Below are 13,922 nucleotides of genomic sequence, written 5' to 3'. Positions count from 1 at the left end.
ATGAAATTCAATATCATTAATTGTGAGGTGGTGCAATTTGTTTAAAGATAACAGCAGTAATTATACTGTGAATGGCAGTAGGCTCGATGCTGGAGAAGAGCAGAAGGATTTGGGAGACAGGCTCCCATCAGCACATTAAGATATTAAAGGCAGCACCTCAGGTTAATAAGGCTGTAAAAAAGCGAATGACTTTGGCTCAGAAGATCACAATGTAGATGTGGATGGAGATAAGAAATAATAAGGGAAAGAAGTCTCTGGTGGGAGTGGTCTACAGGCTCCCAAACAATAGCCACAATGTAGCACAGAGTATAAATCAAAAAATAATGGAGGCTTGTAAGAAAGGTACAGCAATAATCTTGGGTGATTTTAATCTTCATATCGATTGTACAAATCAAATTGGCAAAGGTAGCCTTGAGGAAGCGTTCATAGAGTGTATGCGGGATGGTTTCTTGGAACAATACATTGTGGAACCAACCAGGGAGCAGGCTATTTTAGATTTGGTAATGTGTAACAAGTCTGGATTAATTAATGATCTCGTAGTGAAGGATCTTCTTCAGAGACTTTGAACAAATATTTTGTATCGATCTTCACGGTAGAAGACACTAAAAACATCCCAATAATTGATAATTAAGGAGCTATTGGAGGGGGGGGGGGGGGGGGAGAACTTAAAACAATCACTATCACTAGAAATAAAGTACTAGGCAAACTAATGGGACTAAAAATGGACAAGTCCCCTGGACCTGATGGCCTGCATCCTAGGGTCTTAAAAGAAGTGGCTGCAGAGATAGTAGATGCATTGGTTGTAATCTGCCAAAGTTCCCTGAATTCCAGCGGACTGGAAAACTGCAAATGTAACACCCATATTTAAGAGAGGGAGATAGAAAGCAGGAAACTATAGACCAGTTAGCCTAACACCTGTCATTGGGAAAATACTGGAGTCCATCATTAAGGAAGTAGTAGCAGCACATTTAGAAAATCATAATGCAGTTAGGCAGAGTCAGCATGGTTTTATGAAAGGGAAATCATGTTTGACAAATTTGCTGGAGTTCTTTGAGGATGTAACAAGCAGAGTGGATAAAGGGGAACCAGATGATGTCGTGTGTTTGGATTTCCAGAAAGCATTCGATAAGGTGCCACATAAAAGGTTACTGCACAAGTAAGAGTTCACGGGGTTGGGGTAATATATTAGTGTGGATAGAGGATTGGCTAACTAACAGAAAACAAAGATTCGGGACGTTTTTGCTATTGAGGGAGTGCAGCGAAGGTTCACCAGACTGATTCCAGGGATGGCTGGACTGACATATGAGGAGAGACTGGATCGACTGGGCCAGTATTCACTGGCGTTTAGAAGAATGAGAGGGGATCTCATAGAAACATATAAAATTCTGACGGGACTGGACAGGTTAGATGCAGGAAGAATGTTCCCGATGTTGGGGAAGTCCAGAACCGGGGACACAGTCTAAGGATAAGGGGTAAGCCATTTAGGACTGAGAAGAGGAGAAACTTCTTCAGAGAGTTGTTAACCTGTAGAATTCCCTACCGCAGAGAGTTGTTGATGCCAGTTCATTGGATATATTCAAGAGGGAATTAGATATGGCCCTTACGGCTAAAGGGATCAAGGGATATGGAGAGAAAGCATTAAAGGGGTACTGAGGTGAATGATCAGCCATGATCTTATTGAATAGTGGTGCAGGCTCGAAGGGCCAAATGGCCTGCTCCTGCACCTATTTTCTGTGTTATGAATGGGTCATTTTCAGGTTGGCAAACTATAACTAGTGAGGTGCCACAGAGATCAGTGCTGGGGCCTCAACTATTTACAGCTTATATTAATGACTTGGATGAAGGAACCGAGTGTAACGTAGCCAAATTTGCTGATGATACAAAGATAGGTGGGAAAGCAAGTTGTGAGGACGACGCAAAGAATCTACAAAGGGATGTAGATAGGCTCAGTGAGTGGGAGTATAATGTGGAAAAATGTGAGGTTATCCACTTTGGTAGGGAAAATAAAAAAGTAAAATATTATTTAAATGGGGAGCAATTACAAAATGATGCAGTATAGAGGGATCTGGGGGTTCTTGTACAGGAAACTCAAAAAGTTAGCATGCAGTTACAACAAGTAATTAGGAAGGCAAATGGAATGTTGGCCTTTATTGCAAGGGGGATGGAGTACAAAAGTAGGGAAGTCGTGCTACAACTGTACAGGGCATTGGTAAGATCACACCTGGAGTACTGCGTACAGTTTTGGTCTTATTTAAGGAAGGATATACTTGCATTGGAAGCAGTTCAGAGAATGTTCACGAGATTGATTCCTGAGATGAAGGGGTTGTCATATGAAGATAGGTTGAGCAGGTTGGGCCAATACTCACTGGACTATAGAAGAATGAGAGGTGATCTTATTGAAAAATGTAAGATTCTGAGGGGGCTTGGCAGGGTAGATGCAGAGAGGATGTTTCTCCTCATGGGGGAATCTAGAACTAGGAGGCATAGTTTCAGAATAAAGGGTCGCCCATTTAAAACGGAAATGAGGAGGAATTTCTTCTCTCAGAGGGTCGTGAATCTTTGGAATTCTCTACCCCAGTGAGCTGTGGAGACTGGGTCTTTGAATATATTTAAGGTGGAGATAGACAGATTTTTGATGGTAAGGGAGTTAAGGGTTATGGGGAGCGGGCAGGGAAGTGGAGTCGAGGCCAAGATCAGATCAGCTATGATCTTATTAAATGGCGGAGCAGTCTCGAGGGGCCAAATGCCTACTCTTGCTCCTATTTCTTATGTTCTTATCTTTTACCTGAAGGGGTACAGCAAATAAAAACTAAGAGCTAATGCTATATCTATGTAAAACCTTAAAACGTCACAAAGTACTGTGTGCAGTATTGGGCTCCAAACTGCAGTGCACATTTACTAGCATGGTGTCTGATAATGGAAAATATAAATTAGAAGACTTGACAAATGGGTAATTTTTCATCAGAACAACACAGATAATTGGGTGAAATACCGGTATCTTAAATCATGAAAGGAAGACGCCGGATAGATAAAAGCAGACTGTTTTCAGTAGTTGAGGGGTCTAGAACAAAGAGTCATAGAATAAAATTGAGGGTTAAAGATTTAGAAGAGGCAGAACCTATGCCAATGTTCAGATTAGATTAGACAGTAAAGGCAGTTCGGCAGATGAGACAAGTGAAATGCTGCCTCATCTCGATTCCTGCACAGACTTCCCGGGTATTTAAGTTTTAATCGGCCGACCGATTTTCTTTTCCAGACTTTACATGAGGGAGGATGTTCCGCTAGAATGTTCCGTGCCCCTCTATTAAATTCTATTTTATCCGCCAAGCAGCAGCGGATCAACTGCCCATTTTGGACACTGTCTGTTCACCTGATTTTCTTTTCAAAACTTGCCACAGCAATGGGAAGGGGGACATCCCACCGGTAAGTTCCAGGCCTCGTTAGGAAACCTCGCCTAATTTTATTTTCCTGACTAAAAGGCAATGGGAGGGAAAACATCCCCCAGGATGAATTTATTAGTCATTGCACTTTGGACAGCCCCGAGCCTCACGCAGCTTAAAATGCCGGTGGTGGGATTCTACATGAGGGGCACGTTGCCATGGTAACACGCCAGCTTCGTTAGGCACGTTAAAAAGGGTCAGCCTCGCCACTGATGGGATAGGCGGCTGAAGGAAAAGAGTTTGAAAGGATGTGGAAACAGGGTAGAGTAAATTTGATTAGAAGTTTTTTTGTATGGAGGAAAATACTGACACGGACTGGTTGGGCCGAATAGCTTGTTTCTATGTTGTAAACTCTTGTGTATCCTTTATAAGAAAAAGGCTTGCATTTCTATGGCGCCTTTCACGACCTATGGTGGTCTCAAAGCACTTTATAGAAAATGAAGTACTTTTAAAGTGTAGTCACTTGTAGGAAACGCAGCAGCCAATTTGCACACAGCAAGTTCCCACAAACAGCAATGAGATAATCTGGGTTTTTTTCCAAGTGACGTTGGTTGAGGGATAACTACTGGCCAGTTCATCTGGGAGAACTTCCCCTGTTCTTCTTCGAATAGTGCCGTGGGATCTTTTACGTTACAGGGTCTCAGTTTAACGTGTCATCTGAAAGACGGCACCTCCCTCAGCACTGCACTGGAGTGTCAGCCTAGATTTTGTGCTCAAGTCTTGAACCCACAACTTTCTGACTCAGTGCTGAGGGTGCTACCCACTGAGCCATTAGTGGTGTGCCATACGCTCGGCTCTTCACTAACGAGAGGCGCGAATATTTATCCCCATGTATCCTTGGGTGCTCCTATTCCCCGACAAACTCACTGTGATGACGTGCACTGTCCAACCATGGTTTTCAACTCCTGACAGTCCTTCTGCCATGAGGACGGGTTCGACCCGACACACGCCCCATACGCCTCCAATTCCTTTGAACAGTACCGCATGGTTATCTCAAACGCTGCTTGCCTGCCAGTAAAACAAAATAAAGATTAGACACACGCAAGAAGGGAGAGAAGCAGATAGTTACAGGAGGAGAACAATACTTTTCAAAGAGCAAATGGCATGGGAGATCGAGGGTTTGTATAAACAAAAATATAATTACTTTCAAAAGCAATGGAATAATTGAAATACAGACTTAAAATTAGTAACTGTTAACTATCAGAAACTAGGGCCTGGAATTTCTTGCGTGTTTATAGTCAGAGACACGCATGGTTAGCTCAAACAATGCTTGCCTGACAATAAAACAAACAAAAGATCAGACACACACAAGGGAGAGGAAGAGAAGGGGTGCGGCTTAAAATAATGCAGAATTTTGGGCGTGAGTTACTTGCACAAGTACAGCTTGCCCAAATCACCTTGATCAACCCCTCATTCCTGCCCATAATACTGGCTCCACCCATGCCTCTCAAGTTAGAAGTGAGTTTCCTGCAATTACACTTGTTCGGATGCTCTCTTCAAATTACAAACAGCTTTTCAGGTGCACGGGCTCCCGTAGTCACCCGAAGCTGGTGCAAATCAGCTGATCTGGGAAGCACTGAAACCATTCTCATCCTGGTACAGCAGTGAGCCATTTTGCAGTCAATTTGAGATATAATAATGGCTTATTTGCTGGCTGCAGGATGGAGTCGAGAACACTCGAGTAAAAGGCAGAGTCTCGATTAACGAGACCTTCGAGGTGCTCCTTCCAGCGGGCCCTGATTGCCTCGGTCTACACTTGGTTGATATTATAATGAAAGAGAAGGAAGAGAGCCAGAGACAGGAAGCCCAGAGAGTGAATCACCACCAGCAGAGACAGCACCGTATAAGCAAGTATCCGGCCCAGAGAGTAGGCAGGCAGATGTGTGGGGAGCTGATTATGTGATGGCTGCGTTTTAATGAGGAGGAGGTCGGTTGACGCTCCATCTTGCCCCAGGATGACTCAAATGCCCGGACCACATGCAGCAGAGCCTTAATAGTACAGGTGAAGGTGACTGCAACTCTCAATCTTTATGGATCTAGATCCTTTCAGGTATTCAAAGGGGATCTGTCCAAAGTTCGTCAAAGGGCAGTGAGTGCCGGCATTTGGCAGTTGACTGGCACTCTGTTCTATAGGGCTGGGGAATTCGTTATAGACTTAGAATGCCCGCTGTGGAGCAAAGGGCATTAAGTTTCTACTGGATTGCTAGCTTAACCCAGAGTGCTTGGAGCATTTGAAGAAACAGACATTGGGCTGAAGGCTCCTCCCTTTAGTTACATGAAGAGAAAGGGGCTGCCACTCCCTCAATGACCCGATGCTCTGCGACGCCCGGCTGCACATTCGGCGTGTGAACATGCGAGGGCCTGTCACAATTATTGCGCTCGCGCATATCGGTCATTGTACTTGAGCGTGGGGGGGGGGAAGGGGGGGTCAGTGGAAGGGTGGATCCTCGGCGATAAGGTTTACCACTTGCTGCCGTGGCTCATCTCACAGACCGAAGCAGAGAAGAGGCACGCACAGGTACATGCGCTTACCAAGCAGGTGGTTGAGAGGGCCAGCAGGATGCTGAAGAGTTGCTTCTGGAGGTAGGTCTGGAGGCAGCACGGGGTAGCCGTTGTGTGCTTTGCAATTGATAGAATTGTGTTCGGTTAAGGGTATCAAGGGATATGGAACCAAGGCGGGTAAATGGAGTTAAGATACAGAGCAGCCATGATCTTATTGAATGGTGGGACAGGCTCGTGGGGCTGAATAGCCTGCTCCTGTTCCTATGTGCTGTGCCCGTCACAACTCTGCCATGTCAGAAGGTCTGGATCTTAATATCCGGGGGAGGAGCTGATCGAAGCAGAAGATCCTGGACTGAAGGTGCTGAGGGATGAGGCAAATCCACAGGAGGCATCGCTTAGAGGGGACAGGGCGGCTCACGGCCCAGACCTTTACCCAATTGAGTGCTCCCGCAAAGATCGCAACCAAGAAGGGTCGAACATATCTCTCACTAACTTCAAGGACTGATTTTTTATTAAAAAAGTTTCATATGATTAGTAAATTTGAAGTGAAAATTGTTACAAATAAATGCAAATGTTATCTGAAAAAGTTAAAATGATACTTAAACATTGGCCCTGAAGTTGCGGTCAGAGGCGGATGCCCTCCGACTACAAAAATATTTAGGAATCTACTTGGTGGTCCCGGAGGAACGAGAACTTCTGCTCCGAGGCCTCCATGCGCAGCCCAGCGTAGAGTCACAAGTATTCCAGGAGCGAATGTGCATCCTGGGATCACGTGGGCCGGACCAACCAATGAAAATGGCGTATCCCCATTCACAGTAATGGTAAGTTCCGTTGGTACGGAGATCTTCATTTCTATAAATGGGGATGCCCCCCAAAACACAAACATTTTAAATAAATTTAAAAAACACTTCACATATTTAAAATTAATTGAAATTGAATGTTTTAGACAAAAAAAAATTAATAAAATGTTTTAATAAGGGTAAAAAATAAACTTGCCTTAATGGACAGGGTTTTTAATTACAAAAATGATTAATAAAATTTTATTTTTCTATCTTTTAAAACGCTTATGCTGGTACTGTAAGATTTTTAAGGACTTTCGCTGGGCAGGAATTGGGCAAATAGGCCAAATCTCTGACGCAAGGCCCTTCTCTTGGGGATGCATGCAATCTGTCAAAAGACATTTTAACCGATTGCAAGTGTCGGGTTTAGGCGCTTAAACCTGGAACTTATGAGGTCTCTACGGGTGCGGCCGTGATTTCAAGCCCAGTGACAACTTCTTACAGTAACTCTAAAAGACCTCACTAGACCCTGAGAAACAAATTCTAATTACAAGCAGTGTTTCACGGCAATGCTAGACTCTCTTTAGAAACAACAATTTAGAAGAATAAACCTTTAATGACCATTAGTCAACATTAGTTAGCAGAGTTAAACTAATGTAATGACTTTGGCTAACTTTGAAAATTTCAATAAACATTTAACCTCTTGGAATCTAATTCTTTTGCACTGAGCAACAATCACACAAGTGCTGAGGCGTACGGAAAGAACGAACTAGCATTTACATAGCGCCTTTCAAGACCTCAGGAAGTCCCAAAGTGCTTTACAGCCAATGAAGTACTGTTGGAGTGTAGTCATTGTTGTAATGTGGGAAACGCGGCAGCCAATTTGCTCCCAAAAACAGCAATGTGATAATGACCAGATAATCTGTTTTTGTTATGTTGTTTGAGGGATAAATATTGGCCAGGACACCGGGGATAACTCCCCTGCTCTTCTTCGATATAGTGCCATCGGATCTTTCTCATCCACCTGAGAGAGCAGACGGGGCTTCGGTTTAACGTCTCATCCGAAAGACGGCACCTCCGATAGTGTAGCACTCCCTCAGTACTGCATTGGAGTGTCAAACAATGTTCCCTAAAAGCTGCATGGCTGCGCAGGGATCAAGGGAACCCACACAGCCTTTAAAGGGGACGTGCATGACCAAGCAAAATTAGAGGAAACATTGGTATCAGCCTAGATTTTTGTGCTCAAATCTTTGCAGCGCGACTTGAACGTTCAACCTTCTGACTCAGAGGTGAGTGTGCTGCCCACTGAGCCACGGCTGACAAATGGTTGCATTGAACAGTGTTTCGTTGCTGTAATTTTTATGTAAATCTTTCTTTAAGAGACTGCAGCCAGGGATTCTGCCAGAATCTGGTTTTGGACACTTTTTCTCCTACGAATTCCTGTCTTTGTTTCATCAGAGAATATCAGACCTCCGTCCATTCAATCTAGGCACCATCAGCAAACAGCTTTACCCTCCCCCTGCTGCAACTCTTGCCCTCCCCCAAATGCTGTGGTTTCCCAGGGAAAGGTGTTCCCCTCCCCCAGGCCAGGATACCATAGGATTACACAGGATATACGGCACAGAATCAGGCCACTCGGCCCAACCAGTCCATGCCGGCGTTTATGCTCCATTCGAACCTCCTCCAGACTTTCCTCATTTAAATCTACCAGCATAACCCTCTACTCTCTTCTCCCTCATATGCTTGTCTAGCCTGCCCTTAAATGCATCGATACTATTCGCTTCAACCACTCTCTGTGGTAGCGAGTTCCACATCCTCACCACTCTTTGGGTAAAGAGGTTTCTTCTGAATTCCCTATTGGATTTCTTGGTGACTACCTTATATTGATGGCCTCTAGTTATGCTCATCCCCACAAGTGGAAACATTCTCTCTGTATCCACTCTATCAAAACCTTTCATAATTTTGAAGATCTCTATTACATCACCCCAATTATTTGCCCATTCTGCAAGTTTATTAATATCCTCCTGTAATTTGTTGCCGTCCTCCTCAGTATTGACTATCCTCCCCAAATTTGGTGTCATCCGCCAAGAAATAAAGACTTGGATTTACATAGCGCCTTTCACGGCCACTAGACGTCTTAAAGTGCCAATTTGTGCACAAGCAAGCTCCCACAAACAGCAATGTGATAATGACTAGATAATCTGTTGTTTTGATGGATAAATATGAGCAAGGACAACAGGAAGAACTCCCTTGCTCTTCTTAGAAATAGCACCATGGGATCTTTTACGTCCACTTGAGGGAGAAGACAGGGCCTCGGTTTAACATCTCATCCGAAAGACTCTTGACAGTGTAGCGCTTCCTCAGCACTGGAGTGTCAGTCTCGATTTTTTTTTATGCTCAAGTCCCTGGAGTGAGACTTGAACCCACAACCTTCTCACTCAGGTGAATGTGCTACCCACTGAGCCACAGCTAATTTAGAAAGTATTTTTGATTCCAAAGTCTAAATCGTTAATATAAATTGTGAACAGCAGTAGTTCCAGCACTGATCCTTGAGGAACACCACTACCCACTTCTGTCACTGTGAATAGCTACCTTTTACCCCTACTCTCTGCTTTCATAGTAACATAGAAAATAGGTGCAGGAGTAGGCCATTCGGCCCTTCGAGCCTGCACCACCATTCAATATAATCATGGCTGATCATGCAACTTCAGTACCCCATTCCTGCTTTATCTCCATACCCCTTGATCCCTTTAGCCGTAAGGGCCATATCTAACTCCCTTTTGAATATATCTAACGAACTGGCCTCAACAACTTTCTGTGGTAGAGAATGCCACATGTTCACAACTATCCGAGTGAAAAAATTTCTCCTCATCTCGGTCCTAAATGGCTTACCCCTTATCCTTAGACTGTGACCCCTGGTTCTGGACTTCCCCCAACATCGGGAACATTCTTCCTGCATCTAACCTGTCCAATCCCGTCAGAATTTTATGTTTCTATGAGATCCCCTCTCATTCTTCTAAATTCCAGTGAATATAAACCTAGTCGATCCAGTCTTTCTTCATATGTCAGTCCTGCCATCCCAGGAATCAGTCTGGTGAACCTTCGCTGCACTCCCTCAATAGCAAGAACGTCCTTCCTCAGATTAGGAGACCAAAACTGTGCACAATATTCAAGGTGTGGCCTCACCACGGCCCTTTACAACTGCAGCAAGACCTTCCTGCTCCTATACATAAATCCTCTCGCTATGAAGGCCAACATACCATTTGCCTTCTTCACCACCTGCTGAAGCTGCATGCCAACTTTCAATGACTGATGTACCATGACACCTAGGTCTCGTTGCACCTCCTTTTCCTAACCTGTAATCTCTTTCAGCCTCACAACCCAGCGAGACGTCTGCATTCATCTAATTCTGCCCTCTTGAGCATCCCTGATTATAACCGCTCAACCATTGGTGGCCGTGCCTTCAGCTGCCTGGAACTGCTTCCCTAAACTTCTCCGTCTCTCTTTCCTCCTTCAAGACTTCCTGAATACCTACCTCTTTGAGCAAGCTTTTGGTCACCTGCGCTGAGGCTCGGTGTCAAAATTGCTTTGTCTCATAATATTCCTGTGAAACGCCTCGGGACGTTTCACTACGTTAAAGGCGCTATATAAATACAAGTTGTTGTACTCTCTATTTTCTGTCTTGAGGACAGCTCCAGTCTGCTACTTGTCCCCTGATTCCCCATAGACCCTGGTACTTCCTCCCTCTCCCAGGCCGGGACACCCTCCCCCAGTTGCCATCAACCTCCAATTCCCTCACCCTACTTATCCCTATCCCACAGGCCCATTACCAAACCGGCGGCCCTCATTCACTCACATGGCGCCGGTAACTCACGCCGCTGCACGGAAAGAGCCCGCTCCTCGGCGGCAAGGTCAGGGGGGGCGGGGACAGGCACCGTCCGTGGAAGCTGATTGGCCCGTCACCGCGCTCCAGCCTGAATAGCAGCATTCCATTGGATGGGGTCGCCGTCCATCATCTTGCTCCCTCCTCTGATTGGCTGACGGGCGTTCGCTTTGGGCGGCATCGGATCGCCGATTGGTCGATTCGATTGATCCCTATAGCCGGCGATCGGTGACTAAATAAAACACGGGGTAAGGCGGGAGACGCGTAAAATGTGAATTGTAATCGAGTGGAGAGGAGCTTCGAATGTTTGTGAGGTAGAATGATCGTTTTCGGCGGCCGATGCCGGCAGCGGAAGTGGCGGTTGCCATGGCAGTGACGTATACCGGAAGTGGCGGTTGCCAGGCCGGGTCAGTGGGCGGAGATGCCGGTAGCTGTGCAGCGTCAGCGAGCCGGGCCTGCTGCTGCTGCTGCTGTGATGGAGAAGGTGGTGCCGGCCGTGCAGCCCGCGCTGGTCCGGGGGACGGCGGGAGCGGCCGCCCGCGAGGAGCTGGTGCAGAGCGTGTCGCTGTACCGGCGCCGGCCGCTGCTGCTGCACGGCACGCTAGGGCCCTTCGCCGCGCTCTACGCCGCCTGGCTCTACCTGTGGGTGTACCGTTACGGCGTCAGCCAGTACCCCGAGGCCGGCCTGATCGCGCTCGCCGCGCTCGGCATCGCCCACATCCTCACCGCGCTGTCGGGACACTGGTCGGTTCACGTACACTGCCTGCTCACCTGCACCAAGGTAAGAGCGGGTACACTTGGGCACGGGGATTGGGAATATCTAGTGTGGGTACACCCGTGCACGGGGATTGGGAATATCTAGTGTGGGTACACCTGGGCGCGGGGGTTGGGTACACCCAGGTACAGAGATTGACATTGTCTGGGCACAGGGATTGGCAATACCTGGGTACAAGGAATGGCAATATACAGTGCTGGTATACCTGGGAATATATAGTGCAGGTATACTGAGGTGCAGGGATTGAGAATTATAGTGTCAGTATACCCGGGTACAGTGATTGGGAATATATAATGCGGGTATACATTGGTACCGGGATTGACAATATGCAGTGCTGATGTACCTGGGTGCAGGGATTGGCAATATACAGTGTGCATATACCCGGGTACAGGGATTTGGAATATACTGTGTGCGTATACCCGGGTACAGGGATTGGGAATATACAGTGCGGGTATACCCGGGTACAGGCATTGGAAATATACAGTGCGGGTATACATGGGTACGTGGATTAGGAATATACAGTGTAGGTAATCCCGGATACGTGGATTGGCAATATATTGTGTTTTTTCTTCTAGTTTAGGGCAAAATATAATAGAGGTGTAAGTATTTGGATGGCAGTCAGTGCAACACAATTGGGTAAGAGTTAAGAGTGCAATACAGGGTGAATCTAATACTTGTTGGGTCTGTTTAATGTTTTTTCCTTCTAAAAAATGTTCCAATTTGCTTGAAGCACTCTAAACGAAACACAAGAGCCGTGTTTGCCCAATATTAGTTCAAAATAACAGATGTTTGGAATTGGGCAACTTTGAGTTGAGAACAGTAGATTGTAGCTGCACCCAAGTTGAGTACACAAGCTTTGAGTGGCGACATATGTTCCTGGAAATGCAATGTGTACAATGCCGCCATCAGCTAATGGAATAGGGATTATTCGGTGTTCCTTGGTCACTGAGATTTAAGCATGCTTCTCTGTACTTGAGTACGCAATAATTTTTCTGGTGTAAACTATTTTCATGCAGGGCTACACGATGGAAAGAGTGGCTTATTTTGCATCTGAACCAAGAATCCCATTTGTTCAGATGGCTGCCTGAATTTTGGGTCTTTTATAAACAAAGATATCGAGCTTTCAATATGTAGTGTGGTGCACCCAGAAAAATGGAAAAACTTTCATTTTATATAGTGTCTCAGGACATTCCAGTGTGAATTTTAGTCAATTATATACTTTTTGAAGTGTAGCCACTGTTGTAATGTAGGATACACGGCAGCCAGTTTGTACACAGCAAGTTCCCACAAATGGCATCGTGATTAAGATAATCTGTTTTCAGGTATTAGTTGAGTGATAACTATTGGCTGGGACACCGGGGAGAACTACCCTGCTCTTTTTTTTAAATAATACCAAGGGATCTTTTACGTTGACCTGGTTTAACATTACATCTAAAAGACGACACCTCTGACAGCACAGCGCTCCCTTGGTACTGCGCTGGAGTGTTTGCTTGATTTTGTACTCCAGTCTCTGGATATAGAGTTTTAAATCTGTCGCGTGACTGCACCCAGATATAGAGCTTTCAATATGTAATGACATGGCTGAATATAGAGTGTGACTGCACTAGATTGTTATTAACCGTGTTCCTATTTAGCAACAGAATCGAGGTACAAGATTGAGAATAATGCAGACAGTATTAGAATGTGCAGTGAGGGTGACCACATTGAGTCCTCCACTCCTAGAAATGGGATTGTAAATGCCCACAGTTTTGCTAGGTATTGACTAGGAAGTTTGGTTGTAGACAGATGGGGATCTATTTGGTTCATTGGATCAGTGAATAAGTTGCAATACACTGTGCCGATAAACAGAGGATGTGAGTTGACATTTTGTAAACCACTCCGATAAGCATGTGCTTCAATTTCTATTCAATAGAATTATTTCCATTACAGACCAATCACAGGTCTTTTTCACTTCAATTTATTATGATTAATCTGAGTTTAATGTTAATGCCAATAACAAATTTATTATTTTTATGAAGTGACTGCGTAGATAAAAGTAATGCAGTCGACAGTGTTTATTGATTTTCAGATTTGATGAGTTATCTCGCAAGAGACTGGTTGTAACAATCCAGCCTTTTGGTTATAACAATCCAGACTTTTGGGTGAGACGTTAATCCGAGGCGCGCTCAAGTGGATGAAAAACTATTCCATGGCACTATTTCGAAGAGGAACAGGCGAGTTATCCCCGCTGTCCTGGGGCCAATATTTATCCCTCAATCAACTAAAACTGATTTTATATATATCTGGTCATTATCACATTGCTGTTTGTGGGAGCTTGCTGCCGCGTTTCCCACATTACAACAGTGACGGCACTCCAAAAGAAAAGTACTTCATTGGCTGTAAAGCTTTTTGAGAAGACCTGTGGTCGAGAAAGGCGCTATATAAATGCAAGTTTTTCTTTATTGGAGAAGGTTTGAAAGTGTTCTTTGCACTTTTGTTCGTTATATTTTAATGATTTGGACTGGGGCACAGGGAGCACGATTTCTGACCTCATTGAAGGGATC

At 45.1% G+C, this 13,922-nt stretch overlaps 2 protein-coding genes across 2 annotated transcripts in view; one reads left to right on the top strand and one right to left on the bottom strand.

Moving 5' to 3' along the window:
- LOC139237995 (coiled-coil-helix-coiled-coil-helix domain-containing protein 5) overlaps positions 1 to 10,640 on the bottom strand; it is a 37,585-nt gene extending 26,945 nt beyond the window's left edge. Inside the window, exons 1-2 of the mRNA XM_070867380.1 lie at positions 10,578 to 10,640; positions 4,308 to 4,448 (exon numbers count right to left, since the gene is read on the bottom strand). Coding sequence (XP_070723481.1) covers positions 4,308 to 4,448; positions 10,578 to 10,579 — 143 coding nt within the window. The 5' untranslated portion in view covers positions 10,580 to 10,640. The remainder of the gene's footprint in view (positions 1 to 4,307; positions 4,449 to 10,577) is intronic.
- Positions 10,641 to 11,012: 372 nt separating this feature from the next.
- atp13a1 (ATPase 13A1) overlaps positions 11,013 to 13,922 on the top strand; it is a 94,042-nt gene continuing 91,132 nt past the window's right edge. The window contains exon 1 of the mRNA XM_070867379.1: positions 11,013 to 11,385. Within this exon, the coding sequence (XP_070723480.1) occupies positions 11,026 to 11,385 (360 nt within the window). The 5' untranslated portion in view covers positions 11,013 to 11,025. The remainder of the gene's footprint in view (positions 11,386 to 13,922) is intronic.

This window comes from Pristiophorus japonicus, chromosome 24 (genome assembly GCF_044704955.1).
Source record: "Pristiophorus japonicus isolate sPriJap1 chromosome 24, sPriJap1.hap1, whole genome shotgun sequence".
Lineage (NCBI taxonomy): Eukaryota > Metazoa > Chordata > Chondrichthyes > Pristiophoridae > Pristiophorus > Pristiophorus japonicus.
Note: the sequence above shows the minus strand (reverse complement) of the source record. Positions and strands in the feature narration are given on the sequence as shown.